This window comes from Neofelis nebulosa, chromosome 9 (genome assembly GCF_028018385.1).
Source record: "Neofelis nebulosa isolate mNeoNeb1 chromosome 9, mNeoNeb1.pri, whole genome shotgun sequence".
NCBI classification, from domain to species: Eukaryota; Metazoa; Chordata; class Mammalia; order Carnivora; family Felidae; genus Neofelis; species Neofelis nebulosa.
In genome coordinates this window covers 19,222,166-19,245,443 of record NC_080790.1, presented here as the reverse complement: position 1 = coordinate 19,245,443, position 23,278 = coordinate 19,222,166, and the positions used below count along the sequence as shown (strand labels likewise).

Below are 23,278 nucleotides of genomic sequence, written 5' to 3'. Positions count from 1 at the left end.
GCGGCCCCCTCAGCTCGGGCCCGTCGCCTCGGAATGGCAGAACGTTCGCGTCTAGCGTCTCCCGACGCACCCCCAGCGGACCCTGTGCCGCGACAGACGACGACGAGTCAGAATTCTGCGGGGCTTAGGGCCTGGAGAGCGGCCCCGGAACTCCTGAGCCGCACCGAACTGCGCTCCTCAAGTCCAGTCCGGCGGGTTTGTAACCTGGACACCTGTGGTGCCCGCACTAGTGGGCGGGTCGTGGTTAGAGAGCCAAACCGAAGCCCTTCTCGGTGACGGGCAACCATCGCAGCCAATAGCGAGGCACATCGCCTTCCCGCCCCGCCCTCCCCCGCGACCGTTGACGGGACGGCTTTCCCTGAGTGCTCGGTTCCTTCTGCCTCCGCCAGGCTCACCGTGCTCCCCTGAGCCGTCTGGGCGTCTCCCGGCCATCCGGACTAGACAGTGGTCCTCCTTCCTGGCCTCCAGTCCCACTTCAGGAAACACCCCAGGGATGACCGGGAAGGGGCGCTGCCCTCAGAATTATCCCTTAGAAGGATGAGTGTTTGTGGAGGTTGCCCTTATGAAGACGGGAAATGTCGCTTTAAATGCGTTAAAGGTTTATTCAGTCCCCTGTATCAGAGCCTATAGTTGGCGCTGATGCTGGTCTGCCAGCGGTAAGAGAATGTGAGGACTCAGGATCAGCTGATCTCATTCAGCCTTGCTTAGATCATTGGCTGTGCATCCCGCAGGTGTTTTTCGCTTTGGGGTTTATTTTTTTTTTTTTATAGTTTTTTTTCAATATATGAAATTTATTGTCAAATTGGTTTCCATACAACACCCAGTGCTCATCCCAAAAGGTGCCCTCCTCAATACCTATCACCCACCCTCCCCTCCCTCCCACCCCCCATCAACCCTCAGTTTGTTCTCAGTTTTTAAGAGTCTCTTATGCTTTGTCTCTCTCCCACTCTAACCTCTTTTTTTTTTTCCTTCCCCTCCCCCATGGGTTTCTGTTAAGTTTCTCAGGATCCACATAAGAGTGAAAACATACGGTATCTGTCTTTCTCTGTATGGCTTATTTCACTTAGCATAACACTCTCCAGTTCCATCCATGTTGCTACAAAGGGCCATATTTCATTCTTTCTCATTGCCACGTAGTACTCCATTGTGTATATAAACCACAGTTTCTTTATCCATTCATCAGTTGATGGAAATTTAGGCTTTTTCCACAATTTGGCTATTGTTGAGAGTGCTGCTGTAAACATTGAGGTACAAGTGCCCCTATGCCTCAGTACTCCTGTATCCCTTGGGTAAATTCCTAGCAGAGCTATTGCTGAGTCATAGGGTAGGTCTATTTTTAATTTTTTGAGGAACCTCCACACTGTTTTCCAGAGTGGCTGCACCAATTTGCATTCCCACCAACAGTGCAAGAGGGTTCCCGTTTCTCCACATCCTCGCCAGCATCTATAGTCTCCTGATTTGTTCATTTTGGCCACTCTGACTGGCGTGAGGTGATATCTGAGTGTGGTTTTGATTTGTATTTCCCTGGTAAGGAGCGACGTTGAGCATCTTTTCATGTGCCTGTTGGCCATTCGGATGTCTTCTTTAGAGAAGTGTCTATTCATGCTTTCTGCCCATTTCTTCACTGGGTTATTTGTTTTTTGGGTGTGGAGTTTGGTGAGCTCTTTATAGATTTTGGATACTAGCCCTTTGTCCGATATGTCATTTGCTAATATCTTTTCCCATTCCGTTGGTTGCCTTTTAGTTTTGTTGGTTGTTTCCTTTGCTGTACAGAAGCTTTTTATCTTCATAAGGTCCCAGTAATTCATTTTTGCTTTTAATTCCCTTGCCTTTGGGGATGTGTCGAGTAAGAGATTGCTACGGCTGAGGTCAGAGAGGTCGTTTCCTGCTTTCTCCTCTAGGGTTTTGATGGTTTCCTGTCTCACGTTCAGGTCCTTTATCCATTTTGAGTTTATTTTTGTGAATGGTGTGAGAAAGCGGTCTAGTTTCAACCTTCTGCATGTTGCTGTCCAGGTCTCCCAGCACCATTTGTTAAAGAGACTGTCTTTTTTCCATTGGATGTTCTTTCCTGCTTTGTCAAAGATTAGTTGGTCATACGTTTGTGGGTCTAGTTCTGGGGTTTCTATTCTATTCCATTGGTCTATGTGTCTGTTTTTGTGCCACGCTTTGGGGTTTATAATCTCAGGTGATTCCGATGTGAACCACTGACATAACTTGAAAATTATGAGCAGTGATTTTCTAAGGTCACTTAATAACCTGTTTTGTGAATTGTGATTTTCTATTATTCTATTTTCCTCTTTGGATATTAGGTAACGGACCACAGTTTTCACACTGAGACCTGTCCAAAGGGTCTCAGGGAGGTTTGTATTCTCATAGGGTGAATCGTATCAACTGCGGTTCCCTTTATCAGGGCTGAGGGAGCATGAGCCATTTGCAGAACTTACTGTTAGATACCCTCCTGGGAACAAAGCATGTGGACAGTGCAGCCCTCATCAAACTCCAGGAGCGAAGCTTGAGTGTAGCATCACCAGGATTTAGTGTAAGAAAAAGCCAGTTTGGGTATAAGCATTACAAACTCTTTCTGTAAAGAGCCATAGTAAACATTTTCGGTTTCTGGGCTATATGGCCATTGTCACAAGTACACTACTATGCAGTTTTAATGGGGAAACAAGCAAGGACAGCACATTAAAAAATGGGTGTGACTGTGTTCCAATAAATCTTTATGAACACTGAAATTTGAATTTCATGTAATTTTTACATATCACAAAATATACTATTTGTTTTTTCCAATGACTTAATAATAGAAAAAAACATTCTTAGCTTCCAGCGCTACAAAAACAGGTAGTGGGCCAAATTTGGCCAGCCTGCCATAGTTTGCCCACTCCTAGTCTAAATTCTGCAGGTAATGCCCAGTGATGTCCGAACTCTTGTGAATGGATTCGCCAAGAACCCTTTGCAAACCAGAAGAGAAGGACTGTATTTCAAGGAAAAGGACTACAAATGTGTCCGGGCAGATGACTATTCTCTTTATGCTAAGAATGTGAGTGTTCAAGATTTGAAGATGGCTAGGTAAAAAGCCTTAAGAATTTGACTCCAATTTGCTCTGTCCCCACTGATCCCATTTATAAAACAAACTGAGCCCATTACTGCAGTGGCAATGTCTGAGACAGCAGTCTAATGCCAGGAAGGCATAAGTAAAAGAAAGTATGAACAGAGAGCCTAGCTGAGAAATATTCATTCCAGAATCTGTCAACTGAACCTTGCCTAAAGTATCTCCTTTCACTACTCCATACTCTACATCCTCTTTCTTAAAAAAAGAAAAGAAAAAAGTCAGCATTCATGTGCTTAAAACCTCTCTTGGCTCTCTGTTGCCTATAAGGAAACAAGGAGCTGAAATTCACATTTATTGGATGCCCTATATTATGGCATAAGCATACTTCATCCGTATTATAAAGTAAGTAGCCTCATTTTTCAGGTGACGAAACTGAGATTTAACGAGGTTAAATAATTCTTCCTTAGTCATGCAGCAGAAAATGGAGGTGCCGGGATTCAAGCCCAAAGCTGTCCAATTCCAAAATGTATAACCTTTTCATTATATCATTTGTTCTCATTGAGATAGGGGTAGATTACAATCAGCTGGGGAACTTTCTCAAAACACACATGCTGTTATTACAAGTCTGAAGTTTTTTGAGAAAAGACAACTAAATTAGTGGAAAAGAGTGAAGAGTCCACAAACAGATATTTATCAGCATTATGGAAGTAAAGAAATGGCAAGAAATGTGGCTGAAGTGCAACTGCTAGTCCTGTGACAAGAACCAAAAGAAGGGCATTCTGTTTTACTCTTATCCAGGAAAACACTGGTGTGGTTGTTGTGAAGACCCATCTGTATCTTCTGGTGGCAACTTACACTGAAGGCATGTATCCTAGTGTTTGTGTGGAAGCCACAGAGAAACTGGGTAAGTTTGTCTCCCTATGCCTGTCTTCATTCCCTATGGTAGTGAGGCCTTCTGACTGCCAGTAACTGAGAACCAATTCACACCACTGAGGGCAGAAAGGAGGAATTTATTGGAACAGTACTGGAGTTAGTGCAGCTGAACCACAGGGAAAATGGACTCCAGGGACAGAAATACCGCTACAATGCTTCTCTAGTCTCTTTTTTTCTCTTTCTTTCTTTCTTTTTTTTAGATAGAGAGCATGAAAGTGAGCACAAGCAGGGGAGGGGGTAGAGGAAAAAAAGGGGGAGAGAGAGAAGGAGAATCTTACGTAGGCTCCAAGCTCAGTGTGGAGCCCAATGTGGGGCTCAATCCCACGGTCCTGGGATCATGACCAAGCCAAAATCAAGAGTCAGATGCTCAACAGACTGAGCCACCTAGGCACCCCTCTAGTCTGTTTCTAAGGGCATCAGCTTTGTTCTGTCCTATTGCAAAGCCTTTCCTGGCTGGTATCATGGCCAAGGCTCACATACTGCCTCTTAATTTCTTTTAGGACCCTGATTTGACAAATCTTGGGTCATATGGTTTACCCCTATATCAGTCAGCTTTTGGGGGGTTAGGGGTGAGGAAGGCAGCAGGGTAAAAAACAAAACGAAACAAAACAAAACAGAAATGTTAACTGCTGGGGGCCACCCTATGTAAAGGAGCCTTTTACAGAAAAATTACTGAGCCAGACAGCTACCTTATTGATGTCTACTGCATTCCTCTTCTGTGTCTTTATGTTTTTGAATGAAGATCTAATATAGGACTAACTGGGAAATTATACCTATGAGAGTTGAGCTTAATGAATGATAAATTATATTTGTGTTCAGATTTTTATTTTTATTTTTTAATTTTTTTTTTACCGTTTTTATTTATTTTTGAGACAGAGAGAGACAGAGCATGAATGGGGGAGGGGCAGAGAGAGAGGGAGACACAGAATCGGAAGCAGGCCCCAGGCTCTGAGCCATCAGCCCAGAGCCCGACGCGGGGCTTGAACTCACAGACTGTGAGATCGTGACCTGAGCCAAAGTCGGATGCTTAACCGACTGAGCCACCCAGGCGCCCCTGTGTTCAGATTTTTAAATGTAAACCTAAATTCCTTAAAAAAAATTGGGGGAGGGGGTTACTTGAACACTCCTTTAAGATAGTAGAATCCTCTACCTCTACTAGTGAGGAAAGCAGCCATTCTTTCGTTCTTTCAACACATATTCAGTGATGATCTACCATGTGTGTTCTTCTATCCAAATAAACAAGGATATCAAAGCTGTAAGCAGACATAGTCTCTACCTCCCAGGCCTCTATACATGCTGTCTAAAAATAAGTGTCCCTTTCTGCCCTGCCCCTTCACATTCAGTTGTCAAATTCCTAATCATCAATGGAGACACAAGTCAGTTCTTGGGCTATGCACTATGCATATTCCCGCTATGCTATGCATTTTATGCATACCTTTACTATCATTGCCATTAGAGCTCTTTGTTTACCTAGATTGTGAGCCCCTAGAAGATAAGAATTGTGTCTTAATCTCCTATCTCCAGTACCTAAAACAGCCTCTAGTGTTGAGTAGGTAATTAATACATGTTTGATGAACAAATAAATGAATAGCCTCTGCCTAGCAGAATCAGGGAAGCCTCCAGAGAAATGAATCTTAAAAAACTGAGAAATTAAGTACCATCACAGAAACACACACACACACACACACACACACACACACACACACACACACACAAATGTATGTATGCACAGAACTTCCCAGTTGTTATAAATAGTTTCCTGTCATGGAGTGTCATAAACCATGCTACACAGCTGGCAATGAGGTATTCTAAGAGTAAATAGGACTGAACCTGAAGAAGACACAGAAGGAGTGACCTCCAACATGGGAGGAACAGGCAATTACAACCACCAAGGTCCTTTTCTGGGCAGCTGTCAAAATTTGAGGGAAGTTGTTTCAGTAGACTAGGGCTGGAGCAGGAAGACAGAACAGAGACATGTAGATTTGGGTTAATTATATAATTAAAAACTGAGAACAAACTGAGGGTTGATGGGGGGTGGGAGGGAGGGCAGGGTGGGTGATGGGTATTGAGGAGGGCACCTTTTGGGATGAGCACTGGGTGTTGTATGGAAACCAATTTGACAGTAAATTTCATATATTAAAAATAAAATAAATTAAAAAATATATATATAATTAAAGGTATCCAGAAAATGAGGCTAGGGAAAGGGGGAATTAGGCTGTCAAGAGGCCAGATTCTATCCTATCAACTGGGGCCCAGGGCTAATTCCCCAGGTCTCCCGTGGAGACCAGGGAAGTTGCCTCAGCCCTGTAAAGTAGATTCTGTAGCTGGCAGTAAAGGTTGAGGTTCTTGTTTACAACCACAAAATACACCAAAGAATCTATACTAGTTAGAAGGAGATAGCTGACATCATGCTACTAAAATCCTACTGCTCAAGGCATTTGGGTGGCTCAGTCAGTTAAGCGACCGACTTTGGCTCAGGTCATATCTCACAGTTCATGAGTTTGAGCCCTGCATTGGGCTCTGTGCTGATAGCTCAGAACCTGGAGCCTGCTTCAGATCCTGTGTCTGCCTCTCTTTCTCTGCTCCTCCCCTCCTTGCTCTCTCTCTCTCTCTCTCTCTCTCTCTTTCTCTCTCTCTCAAAAAATAAATAAATAAAAATCCTCCTGCTCTAGGAAGGGATGGGCTATCTTGGAAGTGGTTGGATTCTCATGAAGGATGATTGAGGCCTGACACCTACTCAGGAGCCAGTTACTTATCTCATTACTTCTGTTTCCTTCCCTTGTTTTTCTTTTAATTATATTTTTCACTATCAAAAAATTATATCAAAATTATACATGATAATTACAGAAAATTTGGGAAATAAAGAATTATAACTATTTTTAAATGTTTTATTATGAAAGATTCTAGGAAACATATATATCTTTGAGAGCAGCGATGGGTATTAACTATCCAGTCATCCTTGTATGTCCAGCATCTGGCACATGGTAGTCACTCCCAATGTCTGTGGAATAAATAAATGAATGAATCATATTGTGGTGATAATTTGCTGCTCACAAGTAATAACCATGTTCTGGTTTCTTTCAGGAGAATATCTAAGAAGAAAAGGAAATTAAGTCATCAAAGGACCATGAAAAACAGCTTTTGTTATTAGAGGAAATCAATTCTAAAGAAAAAGTAATGCCTTATTTTGTGATTGTAAAACACTAGGAAGAAGGTACCAAAAAGGAAGAATGAGTTAAGGGAGCGATTTTTCTTATTTCAAGAGATCCTCTTCTTTAATTAGAATTCTTTGATAAGCTTTACCTGTTTGTTTGATTTTTTTAAGCGCTGGTCATTGGTATGAATGTGAGGACATTGATAGCTGCACGGGCATATCTGTTGAGAGACTCCTCCATGAGTCTCTTGGACTCCCACATCCTGCTGAGTATGTCAAGAGTGCAAGGCCCTAACCACTCTTCACCGAGGGCATTTCTCAGGGTTATGTTTCAGGAAGCAACCCCGAAAAATGAAGTAATGTCTCCCTTCAGAGCAAAGAGCGAGCGTTCTTACTGTTTGCTATAAAAAAAGGTAAGTTCCCTGAACTCAGTGTTGTTGCCCTATAATGCTGCTCACCACATGTGTGACACCCATCTGGTCCACATCACCCCTGTAGGACTTGGGGAGAAGGACAACACAAAGGCCACCCTTTGGGCCATAGTCAAATTATTTGATGGGCATTCCATACTCCCCACCATCTGCAGGCATCTGATTTTGTTGAACATTGGAAATGGCCTTTCAAAAATCAACTCAAGGGCGCATGGGTGGCTCAGTTGGTTAAGCGTCTAACTTTGGCTCAGGTCATGATCCCATGGTTCTTGGGTTCAAGCCCCACGTGGGGCTCTGTGCTGACAGCTTGGAGCCGGGAGACTGCTTTAGATTCTGTGTCTTCCTCTCTCTCTGACCATCCCCTGCTCACACTCTGTCCTCTCTCTCAAAAATAAATTAACACTTAAAAAAAATCAACCAAAAAAAATTTTTTTTAATCAACTCAAAAAGATTTTTGACTCTGTCTCCCTTCCTTCCTCCTAGTCCACACAACTTAGTACGGACAATGAATGCAGTCATCTCCAGAAAGGGTTCATCTGCTATTTACCTCCAGGGTGACGATCAGAACAATAAGGGTGGGGAGTTATACAACCTATTTTGAAAATTTAGTATTCCATCCTGTCCATGATGCATCTTTCTTTCCCCTAACGGCGACTGCAGGCCAGCCTGGTTGGCACACCCTTCAGGTGTCCCTGGGGAGGGAACATCTTACACAACTGGCATCAGGTCTTAGACCTTTTGCAGTTCTTGACATTATCAAGCAGCAAGGTACAGTTTTCTGAATTCTGAAAACATGCTATCTGGGGCTTTCCATGTAGATCTACCTACAGATTTTGGAGTCAGTCCTCATGCCAATGATTTCTCCTTATAAATCAGCACATTGACTTCTGGATTTTATAAGTCAGTCATGTGCATTATACACCCACTCTCCACATGCTGTCAAGCTGGGGTTTTGAGCCTGCAAGGCAGAAGTTCTGGCCCTGGCCCGTGGTAATCTCTCAAGTGCTAGAGGCCATCATGAAGCCTCTTGCCTGCTCACCAGCTGGTCAGCCAGCCTTTCCTAGACACATACTCACTGCACTGCTAGGTGCCTGGGGGCCCCTTTTTGTAAACCACCTCAAGGCAAATGCCTCACTACCTAGAGCCATCATATATAGACCTGCCCAGTTACTTCTACAATTCTTATTATAAAGTTCCAGCTGTGTCCAGCTATTCAGAGAGACCCACCAAAGTGACCCTTTGGTGTAGCCACACAGTACCTGCAGAGGTGTCCTGGCCAGATGATCTTCTGGTCCAGGGGTCTCCAAACTAAGGAGATTTGTGTCCTGGTGGTCCACAAAGACTTTAGAAGGGGCACACAGTCGTGAATGGATTTAAGTGATTAATTTTTTACCAGACCCTCAACTTCCATACGTACTTGCCTAAAACCGCTGTGGTTGAGGAGTCATGTCAGCTCTAGCTTCCCACCTCCCCTCCCCAAGCACCCTTCCCCCAGTACACAAAAGGAAGGTATGCTCTCATTCAGCCCCAGTCTTGCCATGATGCTTGGCTTGGAGTACAAAAACTGCAGTGTGCCAGAGGAAAGGAAAACTCTCAATATTTTTTAACGTTTTTAAATCCATCCTCTGGGGCGCCTGGGTGGCGCAGTCGGTTAAGTGTCCGACTTCAGCCAGGTCACGATCTCGCGGTCCATGAGTTCGAGCCCCGCGTCAGGCTCTGGGCTGATGGCTCGGAGCCTGGAGCCTGTTTCCGATTCTGTGTCTCCCTCTCTCTCTGCCCCTCCCCCGTTCATGCTCTGTCTCTCTCTGTCCCAAAAATAAATAAAAAAGCATTGAAAAAAAAATTAAAAAAAAAAAATAAAAAAAATAAATCCATCCTCTACTGTCAAAAAATATATGTGGAGAGATCCATGAGAATAAAGTAAAAAGCATTAGTGAGAAATAGTGAAAATCTTTGTGTCATAATTGTTCTATGAGAGGAAGGCTTTATGTCTTACCTATATTTCTTTTTTTAATGTTTATTTATTTTGAGAAAGGGAGGAGGGGAGAAGCAGAAAGAGATTGGGGGAGAGAGAATCCTAAGAGGGAATGAGATCAAAATCTGAGCCGAAATCAAGAGTCAGACGCTTAACCGACTGAACCACCAGGCGCCCCTAGAAGGATTTGATTTTTAAAAACTGTCGTAGCAAAAGTGTATTGAGGGGTGCCTGGGTGGCTCAGTCGGTTGAGCGTCGGTCTTTGGCTCAGGTCACGATCTCGCAGTTTGTGATTTCGAGCCCCATGTCGGCCTCTGTGCTGACAGCTCGGAGCCTGGAACCTGCTTCGGATTCTGTGTCTCCCTCTCTCTCTGCCCCTCCCCTGCTCATGCTCTGTGTCTATCAAAAATAAATAAAATGTAAAAAAATTTTTTTAATCTGAAAATCATTTTTAAAAAAGTGTATTGAGGGGCGCCTGGGTGGCGCAGTCGGTTAAGCGTCCGACTTCAGCCAGGTCACGATCTCGCGGTCCGTGAGTTCGAGCCCCGCGTCAGGCTCTGGGCTGAAGGCTCGGAGCCTGGAGCCTGTTTCCGATTCTGCGTCTCCCTCTCTCTCTGACCCTCCCCCGTTCATGCTCTGTCTCTCTCTGTCCCAAAAATAAATAAAAAACGTTGAAAAAAAAATTAAAAAAAAAAAATAAATAAAAATAAAAAAGTGTATTGAAATTAACATTTTTACTTTCCAAATCCTTTGTGAGTATATCAATTTTTTTATTTTTTTAATTTTTTTTTAATGTTTATTTTTGAGACAGAGAGAGACAGAGCATGAACGGGGGAGGGGTAGAGAGAGAGGGAAACACAGAATTGGAAGCAGGCTCCAAGCTCTGAGCCATCAGCCCAGAGTCCGACGTGGGGTTCGAACTCACGGACCACAAGATCGTGACCTGAGCTGAAGTCCGACACTTAACCGACTGAGCCACCCAGGCGCCCCTGTGAGTATATTAATTTAAACAAGAGGCCTTAGGGCGCCTGGGTGGCTCAGTCAGTCACAGCTCAGGTCATGATCTCACAGTTCAAGGGTTCAGGAATTCGAGCTCGTGGAGCCTGTTTGGGATTCTCTCTCTCTTCCTCTCTTTCTGTCCCTCCCCCACTTGCCTTTTCTCTCTCTCTCAAAATAAATCAACTTTAAAAAAAAGTGCCTCTAAGTGAAAAAATAGTAGATATAATTAATAATCATGTGATAAATCTTCACAAAGCTTTGTTTGTATAATTTCAGAAGCTAAGATCCTGAACAACACTTAGGGGTGGGTAACAAATCCTTTACAGGTTGATTGGTTTCCAAGTCTTTGCTTTCAACAAAATTGAAAAAAGACCTAATTAAGTTGCCAGCTAATCTTTGAAAATAATTTTTGATGATAGATCATTATATAGTTTTTAATCATATAACTCAGAGGTATTCAGAGAATTGGCTGACATTTCTATAATGAAATTTCTCTTTCCCATCTAATTTATGCAAATTAGATTCCTCAGAGCTTGTCTATAAAAATGACAAATAGGAAGAGAATTTATGTTGATCCCAGTCTCATTCCAGCAATGAGTAATATTCATCCACAGACATAGTAATTACTTGGAAAAATTCAACCCCACCAGTGGTCATTAAGAGATGTCTTTCCAATAAAATTCTACTTTTCATGTTCAATAATTGTTAATATTTGAAATAATACTTATAATAATATAAAAATTCAAATAATGTTCTGATCAATTGTGAACTAATAATATTGTAATAATAATAAATTCCAGAAGAAATGTAACACTCACAGCCCTATGGTCACAGGAAATAACATTTTAAATTAATGTCAGTTTTTGTACACATTTTCTTGCAGATAACAATGATCAATAAAGCATGAAATGCAGCAGTATATAATTCTATGAGAAAAGTAGAATGGAATATGAGTACAAGAAGAAAATTACATTTTAAAGCTTCTAACTGTTAAAGAACTGTTTGGGGCATTTTTAGTGGATGATCGTAGATATCAAATTGCTCTGAAATCTGGATTCTACTTGATACATTTAAAAGCCTTATATGAGTAGAGCACCTGGGGGGGCTCAGTTGGTTAAGCATCCAACTCTTGGTTTCAGCTCAGGTCACGATCTCACAGTTCATGGGTTTAAGCTCTGCATCAGACTCTGTGCTGACAGAATGGTGCCTACTTGGGATTCTCTCTCCCTCTCTCTCTCTACCCCTCTCCTGCTTGCATGCTCTCGCTCTCAAAATAAATAAATAAACCTTTAAAAATAAGTAAATAAATAAAAGCCTGATATGAGTTTTAAAATGTTAGTATTTATGACCAGAAATCATATCTTTTACACTATTTACATTTAAGATTAAATATTTTAGATATTGCGGTGCCTGGGTGGCTCAGTTAATTTTGTCTCAGGTCATGATCTCATGGTTGTGAGATCAAGCCCTGGGTTAGGTTCTTCACTGGGTCCTGGGCATGGAGCCTGCTGAAGATTCTCTCCCTCCCTCTTTCTCTGGCCCTCCCCCACTCATTCTCTCCCTCCCTCTCTCTCTCTTTTTCTCAAAAAAAAAAAAAGGAAAAAATATTTTAGGTATCAACTTTAAAATGTGAGCGGGACAGACACATAGTTTTTGAAAAAGTTTTGTCTGTTCGAGACAAAATGTGAAGACCACTGCCCAGAGTAAGAAGTGCCTTGGGCATTGAGTCACGTGGATGGGTGCCCAGGAAGATGGCAGGGGCAGGTAGCCAAAAAGCAGACCCCAGAAGATGGAGGCAGAGGACTCCACCAGGCTGACTCCAAGTCTTCTCTCTCCCAGAGCCTGCCTAAGTCCCTGCTCCTAGGATTTGCTCCATCAAGCTCAGTGTGGAGTACGCACAGAGGGAGGGGAGAAAGAGCCCACAGAAAGGCCTGCAGGCACAAAAGCTGCATGAACAACCTAGACAAGAGCTGGCCCAGCTCCTCCAGGGAAGAGGGTCTGCTCCAGAACCCTAAGTCACCACTGAGCTTGGTCACCAGAGAAGCTATTGCCTCAAGGTGACTCAGCAGCACTGTGCAAAACCCTTTGAAGGGGCCGGGAGCCTGCTGGACATCTGGACGAGATTCTTCCAGGCCCCCAACCCCATTTAACTTCAGCAGCAGCAGCAACTGCACCTCAGATCACTTCCTCCACCCCATTCCTAACGCAGAAGATCTTGTTTGTTCTGCCAAAATAGAAACCTTTGGGGGAGACTCTTTAGAGGCCAGCGATATGGGGGATTGTGAAATACTGCCACTGCAAAAATTCCACCCAATCCCTGCATGTAGCTCTTCACAGAAAGGGAACTAGAGCAGGAAAAGTTGCTTTAAGAAAAGCAACTTGTGGGGCGCCTGGGTGGCGCAGTCGGTTAAGCGTCGGACTTCAGCCAGGTCACGATCTCGCGGTCCGTGAGTTCGAGCCCCGCGTCAGGCTCTGGGCTGATGGCTCGGAGCCTGGAGCCTGTTTCCGATTCTGTGTCTCCCTCTCTCTCTGCCCCTCCCCCGTTCATGCTCTGTCTCTCTCTGTCCCAAAAATAAATAAAAAACGTTGAAAAAAAAAATTTAAAAAAAAAAAAAAAAAAGCAACTTGTTCTGTGGGGTGGCCATCTTCCTCCAGCAACAACGAAGACTGGCACTGGACCCCGGACCTGTCTCATCAGACCCACTTACTCACCCATGTGCCCCTCTTTCTGCAAGACAAAGCCAGTATTCCAGCCCTCAGTAGCCAGCAGCATTTTGGGACTCTAGACATCTAGACATGGGCAGAGCTGGAGCCCACGCTGCCAGCAGCAGTGGGAGATCAGACACCCAGCCATGGTTTTGCTGCCTGGCAGGAGTCAAGCTCAGTATGTCACCATCCCCGAAGGGCTCCTCATGCTCATGCCCATGCCCATCCTGGAGGACTGACCCTGCCCTAGGCGGCAGCTATCCCGAAGGCCTGGCTCACTGTTTTCTGGCCGTTACACTGCATGCGTGAGGAAGACCCTCAACCCCCAGAGACCCCTCCTGCTAGCCCTGCCCTGTCACTCAAAGCTAACTGCTGACACCAACTCAGGCCTCTGACTGCCCTAACCTTCATCTCTAAGTCCCTCACCGATGCCCTGACACACTCTAACCTTTAATCCCAATGTTGATGGGACCTGTCCCCCATGGAGACAACTGTGGACAATTTTTATGACCAATGTGAGGCAGAACCAAGCTTCTCAGAGCAGTTCCAGCTGCTTGTCCTCATCCCGAGAGGAAACTGTCCTTCGGTCCTTCTGCTGGGTCCCTCACAGGCAGTGGAGGAGACCTTCCCGTTCCATTCATCTGCTACAAAGAGGGAACAGAGCGGCCCAGCCATCTGTCCTGGGGGCTGTCTGTCCCAGAAGCTCCCTAGACTCTTAGCTCCCCACCCTCTGCTTTTTTTATTTTCTTAAGTGTATCTATTTATTTATTTGTTGAAAGAGAGAGAGAGAGAGAGAGAGAGAGAGAGAGATTCCCAAACAGTCTCCACCTTGTCAGTACAGAGCCCAATGCAGGGCTCTAACTCACGAGAAATGGCGAGATCTTGACCTGAGCTGAAACCAAGAGTCGGATGCTTAACTGACTGAACTAGCCGTGCACCCCAGGAGGCCCCTTTAGAACAATTCTGACCCTCAACCCTCTCCTTGCCTGCTGGATTGATTTTGTACAAACCCAGTGCTGATCAAGGCTCCCTGAGCTCCAGAACTCTGGATGGCTCCTCACACTCAGTGCCTTCTGTGACCCAGGGCCCACCTGACCCTTGGCTTGTCTCTCATCACACCCTCAATGCACTAGATGGTTTATCTTTCCAAAGCCAACCCTATAACTTCCCTCCCCTGTGCCATTGCTGGCTCAGCATATTCTAACCTGGGTTGCTGCCACAGGAGGCGTACAAGAGGGGCTGAGAGGGCTCATCCCTCCTGGCAGTGGGGATGTGGGCACAGCTGCCGTTCAGTTGGCCAGACTATTCAGAGCCATCTCCCTGGCGACCATGAGCACCAAGGAGAAAATTGAGATGGCCTAGACGCTGGGTGCCACAGCGGGGTTTGGTTATAAGGAGGACTTCTCTGCAAAGAGGCTGAAGGCCATGCAGAGTACAGATGTGCATGTTTCTGCAGTGGCTTGTGCATTTGGAGGAAAGGCCAAACTGATCCTTACTCCCCAGCTCAAGGGAGCTGTCTTTTGTCCTACCTACTCTTCTTCCATAATCTTTTCCTCCTCTTTTCTCTCTTGTATTAGTTACCTATTGTTGCATAACAAATTGCCCCCAAACTTAGTGGCTTAAAACAGCAAACATATATTATCTCACAGTTTCTATGGGTCAGGAACCTGGGAACAATTTAGCTGAGTCCTCCAGCTCAGGGTCTGGTGTGGTTACAGGGAGATATGGTTCATTGAGACTATGAGTGTAGCATTCCAACTCAATTTTTTAAAATTTAAATGTTTCATTTCTTTCACATAGTTCTACATATAAAGTGCTTATTCTTTTTTTTTTATTTTTTTTAACGTTTATTTATTTTTGAGACAGAGACAGAGCATGAACGGGGGAGGGTCAGAGAGAGGGAGACACAGAATCTGAAACAGGCTCCAGGCTCTGAGCTGTAAGCACAGAGCCCGACGCGGGGCTCGAACTCACGGACCGCGAGATCATGACCCGAGCCGAAGTCGGCCGCCTAACCGACTGAGCCACCCAGGCGCCCTATAAAGTGCTTATTCTTTTTGTATTTTGTATTTTTTCCCTACCTCCCATGAGGTAGGCACTCTCTCCCAAAATAAGATATATAAAAATAACTCCATATAAAAAGATTCTGTATCTTTTTTCATACTCACATGACCATATAAGTATGTGTATAGCCATGTATATGCATATATGGACATTTGCCATTGTTTTACCAAAATGTTACTCTCATTAAATGAATGTTTCACAGAAATCCCTCTATGTCAACTGCTATATCTCTAAGGCATTTTTCAAATGGATGTATGGGTTCATCATTTATCCAGCCATTCCCTGAGTAATGGGATTTATTTTGTTTCTACATTTTTTCTCTATGATCAATGCTGCAAGAAACATTTCTCTACATATGTCCTTATATACTAGCATTTATTTCTATAGAACAAACACTTCAGAAACATGTACTATACTGTCATTGTTATCATTATCATAGTATTGTCTGACATCTGGTAATATACTTACTACTGTTTTTCATATATTTCTTGGCCATTTGATATAGATGGCAAGAAGAGGGACAGTAGCTGATGGGCATTAAATTTTTTTTTCTATTTTATTTTCTATCTTATCTTATCTTATCTTATCTTATCTTATCTTATCTTATATTATCTTTTGAGAGAGAGCACGAGCAGGGGAGGGGCAGAGAGAGGGAGACAGAGGATCCGAAGCAGGCTCCACCCTGTCAGCGGAGAGTCAGACATAGGGCTCAAATTCACAGACCGTGAGATCATGACCTGAGCCAAAGTCGGATGCCCAACTGACAGAGCCACCCAGGCACCCCTGATGGGCATTTTTGTAAAACAGAAAGCTTTATGAAAAAACATAATTTGGGGGTGACTGGGCGGCTCAGTCAGTTAAACATCAGACTCTTGATCTTAGCTCAGGTCAGATTCAAGCCCCGTGTTGGGCTCCACACTGGGCATGAAGGCTACAAAAACAATTTTTTTTTTCTAATAACCTTCTTGCAAGACGTGTGCTCAGCAGAGGGATGTAAATAAAGAGATAAGATTTTGCAATTGGCAGGAGAGACATATACAAGACAGCTTGCTGTAGTTAGAGCCTTGGACCAGGACCCAGAAGATATGAATTTGATTTTTGGCTCTGACACTCACTAGCTATGTGCTCCTTGAAATCAAATTAGTCTTTCTATATCTGAGTTCCTTTCTAGTAAAGTGTTATGAAGATCCAATGAGGATGCATGTGAAGAGGTTGTAAATTATAAGGCACCACAAGATGTTACCTAACTTGTTTTTGTACAAGCACACACATGTGTATATTCTTCTAAATCAGCGCTTAATGGGGGGGGGGGGGAGGAAGAGGAGCAATTTTGACAGCCCCTCCCCTCCCCAGAGGATGTCTGGAAGCATTTTTTTATTGTCATGACTGGATAGTGGGTGAAGACCAGGATGCTATTAAACATTGCACAATGCACAGGGCATTCTTTCAAAAATAAATAATTATCTAGTCCAGGGGCGCCTGGGTGGCTCAGTAGGTTAAGTGTTCTACTTTGGCTCAGGTCATGATCTCAGGGTTCCTGAGTTCCAGCCCTGCATAGGTTCTTTGCTTACAGCTCCCAACCTGGAGCCTGCTTCAAATTCTGTGTCTCCCTCTCTCTCTCTGCCCCTCCCCCACTCACACTGTCTCCCTCGCTCAAAAATAAACATTAAAAATTAAAAAAAAAAAAGATGTATCTAGTCCAAAATGTCAACAGTGCCAAATCTGAGAAACCTGATGTAGCCTATTTATGCAACTTTAACCAGTCAAAATTGCCTCCCTGGGCAGCATCTTCCAGGCGCTGCTCCCTCATCCCCAGGAGGAAGAGCAGAAGTGGTAAGGATCCCAGGACGGCTTTTACCTTCCCCTTTCTCCAATCCTCCTCAATTCTGTCAGCTGCACCCATCTTGCCCAACCATACTCAAGATGCTGGCCCTACAGCGTCAGTGAGTTAAAAGCCTGGCCTGGGTGGAAAATGGACCGATCGCCGGCCAAGAGACTAGTTCTCTAGAGAGAAGGAAGTTTTCTCTTCTGGAAGTTAGACTATAACAGGATTTCCGGCCAACCGAAGAAAGACTAGTTTCCGAGGCTCAAATGAATAGAGAATCTGATTCGCTATCACTATCTTTGCAAGGTGGGGGAGAAGGAGAAGGAAGAGGAGGGTTGGTCCAGGTCAGTCCCACCCCTGGCGCTGTCCGGAGTCCAGCCGTCCTTCGCGATCGCGGCCGAGGCAGTCCCGGACTCCAGGGTTCTTCTGCTCCAGGGACCCGAGGGAGCGCAGGACCGCGCCGCGCGGAGCAGCGGAGAGCCCGGCCCCAGTAAGTGTCCAGGAACTCACACCCGGGAGGGTGAGGCGGGGTGGGGGTGGGTTCCAACTCAGAGGGAGCGCAATTTGCCTCACGCTCTTCTGTGTCTTCCCCCTACGCTGCCTCCTAGCCGGGACAGCGCCACCTTGGCCTAACCAGAGTCCTCTGCAGGGGGTCCGTGTGCGGGAGGCTGGGACCTCCAGGGAAGGAGCGCGGGACACGGCGCGGGCCGGACGTCCTGGAGACCACTTTTTAAGGGAAGCCGCTGGCCGGCAGGGGGCGCTGCAGCGTCGGGTTAGGCGCTGCGCTCTCCGAAGGACCTCGGGCTCCCTCCCTTGCTTCTACAGTGTCCTCAGAGAACATGTTAGCTGTGCACTTTGACAAGCCGGGAGGACCAGAAAACCTTTACTTGAAGGAGGTGGCCAAGCCCAGCCCAGTAGAAAGTGAAGTCCTCCTGAAAGTGGCGGCCAGCGCCCTGAACCGGGCAGACTTACTCCAGGTACCCAGGGGTCAGGGAGGGGCTTCGGGGCCTTCGAGAAAGATTCACCAGACAGATAAAAGGAATGACCTATGGCACTGCCAGTAACAGTCTTCATGATATGTCTGCAGAATGTGTGCCGGGGGTTCTAAGACAAAGAACCATTTAGCCTCCTTTGTTTCCACAATATATAGGGATATTTGCAAAGCGGCATCTACTCTGTGTTAATCCATTACCTGCTCAGGCTTCCACATAAGGAGATGGGGACTACCATTTGTTGAGCGTGTGGGGTGTGTGTGTGTGTGTGTGTGTGTGTGTGTGTGTGTGAGGCCTTGCTCTATCTCATTTACTTTTCTGGCAACCCTGTTTACCATTTGTATTATACAGATAAACTGAGAGTCAGAGAGGTTAAGCAATACTCAGAACACTAATAATTAGGGCAGCTGTAATTCAAACTGAGGTCTGGTGTGGCTCCAAAGTTCTGCATTCCTTCAGCTCTGAGGGTCCTGGAGCTGGCAGGGGACTGTACTCTAGGAATCTTCTTTTTTCTGCTCTTTGAAGCACTAAACTGAGACAGTTGCATTGATTGGGGTAATTGAGAAATGTGTGCCAGAATCACCTGGGCCACTTTTCCAAAATAAACATTACCACAACCCAGGCATATGTACTTTGAAAAAGCTCCTCAAATGGTTCTAGTGCAGTCTCAGTTCAGACCCTCTGGTCTGAAAACTCCAGTCAGAAGCTTCTGAGCCTTGCAGTGAGTGAGTACAAAGCCTGGCACTTGATATATGAAAACTATCTTTAAGGTGTCCACGGTTTTGTTCCTCGTCCTGCTACTGATTTACTTTGTGACTTTGGACAAGGCATTTCCCTGTGCAGGTCTCAGTTTCTCTCTTTGTAAAACAAGGCGTTTTGATGAAGTAAATAGCTAAGGACCCAACCACTTCTGACATCCACCTATTATGTGACTTACAGTATCTGAATTACTTCTCCTGTCTCCTGTGCTGACTTAGCAAAACCTGACTTTATCCTATTTTTTCTGAGAAAAAGAGGGGCCATTGGAAGAGAGCCAGGGATGGTGACACACACATTTCTGATCATGCTCACCACTTAGTGCACCCCTCTTTCTGCAGAGACAAGGCCAGTATCCCCCACCCCCGGGAGCCAGCAGCATTTTGGGATTGGAGGCATCTGGACACATAGCAGCGCTGGGGCCCGCCTGCCAGAGGCACTGGAAGATTGGGGACCCAGTCATGGTTCTGCTGCCTGGCGGGGGACAGGCTCAGTATGTCACTGTCCCTGAAGGGCTCCTCATGCCTATTCCAGCAGGACTGACCCTGTCCCAGGCTGCAGCCATCCCAGAGGCCTGGCTTACCGCCTTCCAGCTGTTACATCTCTTGGGTGAGGAGGCCCCCCGCACCGTGCTCCCTCCATACAGTGTGGCTTAGTTACTTCCTGACTCAGCCACCTCAAAACCCAGCAGTCCTCAGAGGCAGCTTTGGCCTGGCCACTGAGTCACACCCAACCCCAGCACCCCACCCTAATGTACTGCCGGTAGTATCAGGTCCTCATACCACGTTAGCAATGGCCTGATGTTGAGGCTGAAAATCATGGTTGGTAGATGGAGCCTGGAAAGCACTGGATAGAAGGCCTGTGCACATCTTCACACTGTAGGCCCACCAGTAGTCCCAGATGCTCACAGTCCTGCTGAGCTTCTCTCTGTGAGCCTGATGCAGCAGAAGGGGCTATTCAATCAACTTTTATTCTTCCCAATCCCTCTGATGGGAGGGAGCCTAAGAAGACTTGGTCCCTGCCATGAGGGAGCTCAGTGAAACTGGGAAGACCAGTCATGCACATAGAACCATAGAGTTCAGCAGGTGGCCCTGTCTCTAACTACAATAGAAACTCCAGATGGCAACAGTTAGCGTGGGTAAGCGCGGTCAGAGAGGGCTTTCTGGAAGAGAAGGACTTGAAGGGTGAGTAAAGTTGAGGTGGACAGAAGGCAGGCCAAGGCAGCTTAAGAGAGTGTCAAGGTGAGATTGGCTGCTCCACTCAGAGTGAAGGACAATGATTATTATCTGTGACAGATGAGACTCGGACTGGGTTGTAGTGGCCTTGAGTGGCACATTGTCTGGACTGGACGCAAAAGCCAACTGAGAACCACTTTACATTTTGAGGAGAAAGTGACATAATGAAAGCTCCATTTCAGGAAGAGAAGCCTGGTGGTTGTCCATGGTGCCTGGATCACTGAGACCAGCTGGAGGCCAGTTTCAGACTAAAGAGGGACTGGCTTCAGGTGGTGACAGTGGGAAGAGCAGTTACTTCTTACTTATTAAGGTATATGTCAGAGATGTGCATCTCGGTATTACTTCATAAGTAAAATATAGATTATGGATGTGGCTGCTAATAGCTGTTTCAAAAGGTTGTTTCCCACTTTGACAAGAGGCAGGAAGACAAAAAAAGAATTGTCGAGCACTCTGAAGAGAGCAAGAGATCTGGCATTCGGTGGTCCAGGGCCAGGCACATGTGGCAGAATATGCCTGCGTGGGGAATGTGTAACACTTGCAAAGTAAAGAGAATGGTTCCTGTACTTTGTGTCACAGGACACGTTCAGGCTGGAGACTCTGTGCTAATCCATGCAGGATCAAGTGGTGTGGGCACAGCTGCCATCCAACTCGCCCGGATGGCTGGAGCCATTCCTCTAGTCACAGCTGGCTCCCAGCACAAGCTTCAGATGGCAGAGAAGCTTGGAGCAGCTGCTGGATTCAATTACAAAGAAGAGGATTTTTCTGAAGCAACACTGAAATTCACCAAAGGTAAACAACAGCTTCTGCAGCTCAACAGGAATTTCAGAGGTGATTAAACAAAATCCTCACCAGCCTGAAGGTTGCCAGTACTCTGGATCTGTCTTGCCTCTGCTAAATGCCCAACAGCTGCCCTGGCCAATTTCTAGTACTCTGGTGTTTGACCTCTGGAGACAGGCAGACAGTATTTAGGACTAAAATGTTTCTGTGTGCATTCTTGTAAGTGATATGATTCCTAGTCATTTTAAAAACTGGATAAACCAAAGAATTGGCCTGGAATTATCCAGGACCTCTTCTTCCAAGTCACTCTGCAATGAGTTACCAGGAGCGTAAGGCAGAGACCAGTTTAGTGCTGGTCATAGGAGGGGTAGGATGGTAGCTCCCCAAATGGGTAAGCCTCTGTATTCCAAAGCCAAATCTGTATATTTTGGGGTCATCCCTTTTCCATTTTGAGTCGAAAAGGAGAGATGAAACCAAAGCTAGTAAAATGATTCAGACAACCCAGTACAGACACTTCATAATTTAGATGTGAATTAGCCTGCTCTGTAGACTGGGTGGATTTCCCCTGTTCTTTCTCTTTCATGCTTGGGTGCCAGTGGGTTCTATACTTACATGGGGATCAAGAGAGATACCAGGTCATGGTGTTGCCCCATTTTCCTCTTGCTGTGGCTAGGAATCATAAAAGATGAACTATAGCACACATGTATGATAGAATTCAGCTATCTAAACTCCATTTACAGCAATGTTTCTTTGAGCAATGTTTCTAGTTCTAACCTATACATTGTATACATGTACATATCCATATATTCACAAATATACCATGGAATCTTACTTTGCACAAAGCTTTCTGTGTCTGACTAGCACTACAAATCTGTATTTCTTGTGAAAGGTGCTGGAGTCAACCTTATTCTAGACTGCATAGGTGGATCCTACTGGGAGAAAAATGTCAACTGCCTGGCTCTTGACGGTCGCTGGGTTCTCTATGGTCTGATGGGAGGAAATGACATCAATGGACCTCTACTTTCAAAGCTACTTTTTAAACGAGGAAGTCTGATCACCACTCTGCTGAGATCAAGGGACGAAAAGGTGAGTGATGAATGAAAAGAAAACATGATTTGATTGCCCAGAAAAGTGTGATTTGTTTACATAACTACAAAAAAGTTAGATCTGACACATCTTCTGTTAGCCCATGTAGAAACCTGCCCCGCTATGGATAAATAAGTAATCATTCTCACAGAACTAATTAAAATTGGTCAGAACTCTCAACATCTTGGAAAGAAGGTAACTAATCCCTCACATATTATTTAACCTTTGTAACAGAATGAATGAAGCATTGACAATATTAGGAAATAGGGGTTGTCTCCAAAGGCAGAACTCTTCTCAGTGTGATATAAAGCTGCTTAGGTGAGTAAGGTTAGTTAAGGCTGGACCTTCAACATATTATATATTACTGAAACCTTCTCTGTGTGGCACTTTAGCAGGTGCCAGATTTGGGAATGTTTCCCAACCTACGTTTTCACACCTGTGGGATAGCAGAGCTTAAACATCCCTTTTGAACTCAGCCTATAGAAGCCCGTTCTGTGGCCCAACTCCTGCTTTAAACCCTTAAGAACAGTCCTGTTGTCTGTGCCACTAATATTTTAGTCCAGGATTCCGTCTTTATCTGCTACAGAAGAGTGGTTATACATTTAGGGGCATGCACATACAAGCTGGTAGTAAAGGAGTTAGGTACCCCTGTGTGCATTTTCAGATGTGTACACGTTTCAGAGAGAGCACAAAAGCTAATAAATAAGCAGGATGGGGAGTAGCAAGGTAAAGCCTCTGTCTAGACTGATGGTCTCCTTTTCCTTATTTTAAGTACAAGCAAATGCTGGTGGAGGCTTTCACAAAACAGATTCTGCCCCACTTCTCCACGGAGAGCCCACAACGTCTAGTGCCGGTTTTGGACAGAGTCTACCCCGTGACTGCGATCCAAGAGGCCCATGCATACATGGAGAGCAACAAGAACGTGGGCAAAATCGTCCTGGAACTGCCGCAATGAAGGAGGAGGGGGTAGTACTCAGGCCTTCCCAGGACAAACTTGGACAATGTTCACAGTACGCAGGAAGGAGATCGGGTGCGACTCCTGGCCGCCCTGTAACCCATTGGCCCTTCCCCGGCCTCGTCAACTGACCCGTGTAAAGCCAATCTAGGAAAATAAAAAGAAAGTAGAGCTAAAGGGCGGCCTTCTCACTTCGGCGGCCCCAGATCGTTGACTGAGGCAGCCGGGGCGGGGATGAGGTGGGGGTGGGGACTGGCGTCGCCGCAGGCATTACAGGAGTGCTCAACTTCAGGGTCGGGGGTTCCGGGTACGGGGACAGGGTCGGCCACAACCCCACC

General features: G+C 45.3%; 2 protein-coding genes across 9 annotated transcripts; both read left to right on the top strand.

Annotated features, from left to right (window-relative positions):
* The first annotated feature begins 33 nt into the window (after window positions 1–33).
* Window positions 34–7,287, top strand: PFN4 (profilin family member 4). 7 transcript variants are annotated; one of them, XM_058682666.1, is made up of 5 exons: window positions 111–195; window positions 2,411–2,539; window positions 2,903–3,040; window positions 3,851–3,956; window positions 7,070–7,287. In XM_058682666.1, exons 2-5 carry the CDS (start codon window positions 2,423–2,425, stop codon window positions 7,096–7,098), a joined length of 390 nt encoding a protein of 129 aa, XP_058538649.1. In that variant the 5' UTR covers window positions 111–195; window positions 2,411–2,422; the 3' UTR covers window positions 7,099–7,287. The 7 variants fall into 7 exon arrangements, with proteins under 7 accessions (XP_058538645.1, XP_058538652.1, XP_058538650.1 ...); XM_058682665.1 differs by lacking the exon at window positions 111–195 and adding an exon at window positions 358–656; XM_058682664.1 differs by lacking the exon at window positions 111–195 and adding an exon at window positions 358–731.
* A 10,107-nt stretch (window positions 7,288–17,394) lies between these two features.
* TP53I3 (tumor protein p53 inducible protein 3) lies at window positions 17,395–23,117 on the top strand. 2 transcript variants are annotated; one of them, XM_058682657.1, is made up of 6 exons: window positions 17,395–17,629; window positions 17,965–18,116; window positions 19,229–19,496; window positions 20,738–20,911; window positions 21,789–21,985; window positions 22,758–23,117. In XM_058682657.1, coding segments are annotated over exons 1-6 (975 nt in total). In that variant the 5' UTR covers window positions 17,395–17,628; the 3' UTR covers window positions 22,941–23,117. The 2 variants fall into 2 exon arrangements, with proteins under 2 accessions (XP_058538640.1, XP_058538639.1); XM_058682656.1 differs by having other exon boundaries at window positions 17,396–17,629; window positions 20,699–20,911.
* Window positions 23,118–23,278: the final 161 nt, after the last annotated feature.

Excerpts from the sequence above, each read along its gene's own strand:
- TP53I3 (XM_058682656.1), top strand. Across the intron at positions 20,912-21,788 it reads AACACTGAAATTCACCAAAG|GTGCTGGAGTCAACCTTATT; the intron begins GTAAACAACAGC and ends TTCTTGTGAAAG. Across the intron at positions 21,986-22,757 it reads TGAGATCAAGGGACGAAAAG|TACAAGCAAATGCTGGTGGA; the intron begins GTGAGTGATGAA and ends CCTTATTTTAAG.
- PFN4 (XM_058682662.1), top strand. The coding sequence starts at position 34 with ATGGCAGAACGTTCGCGTCTAGCGTCTCCCGACGCACCCCCAGCGGAC. Across the intron at positions 3,041-3,850 it reads ATTCTCTTTATGCTAAGAAT|GAAAACACTGGTGTGGTTGT; the intron begins GTGAGTGTTCAA and ends ACTCTTATCCAG. Across the intron at positions 3,957-7,069 it reads GGAAGCCACAGAGAAACTGG|GAGAATATCTAAGAAGAAAA; the intron begins GTAAGTTTGTCT and ends GGTTTCTTTCAG.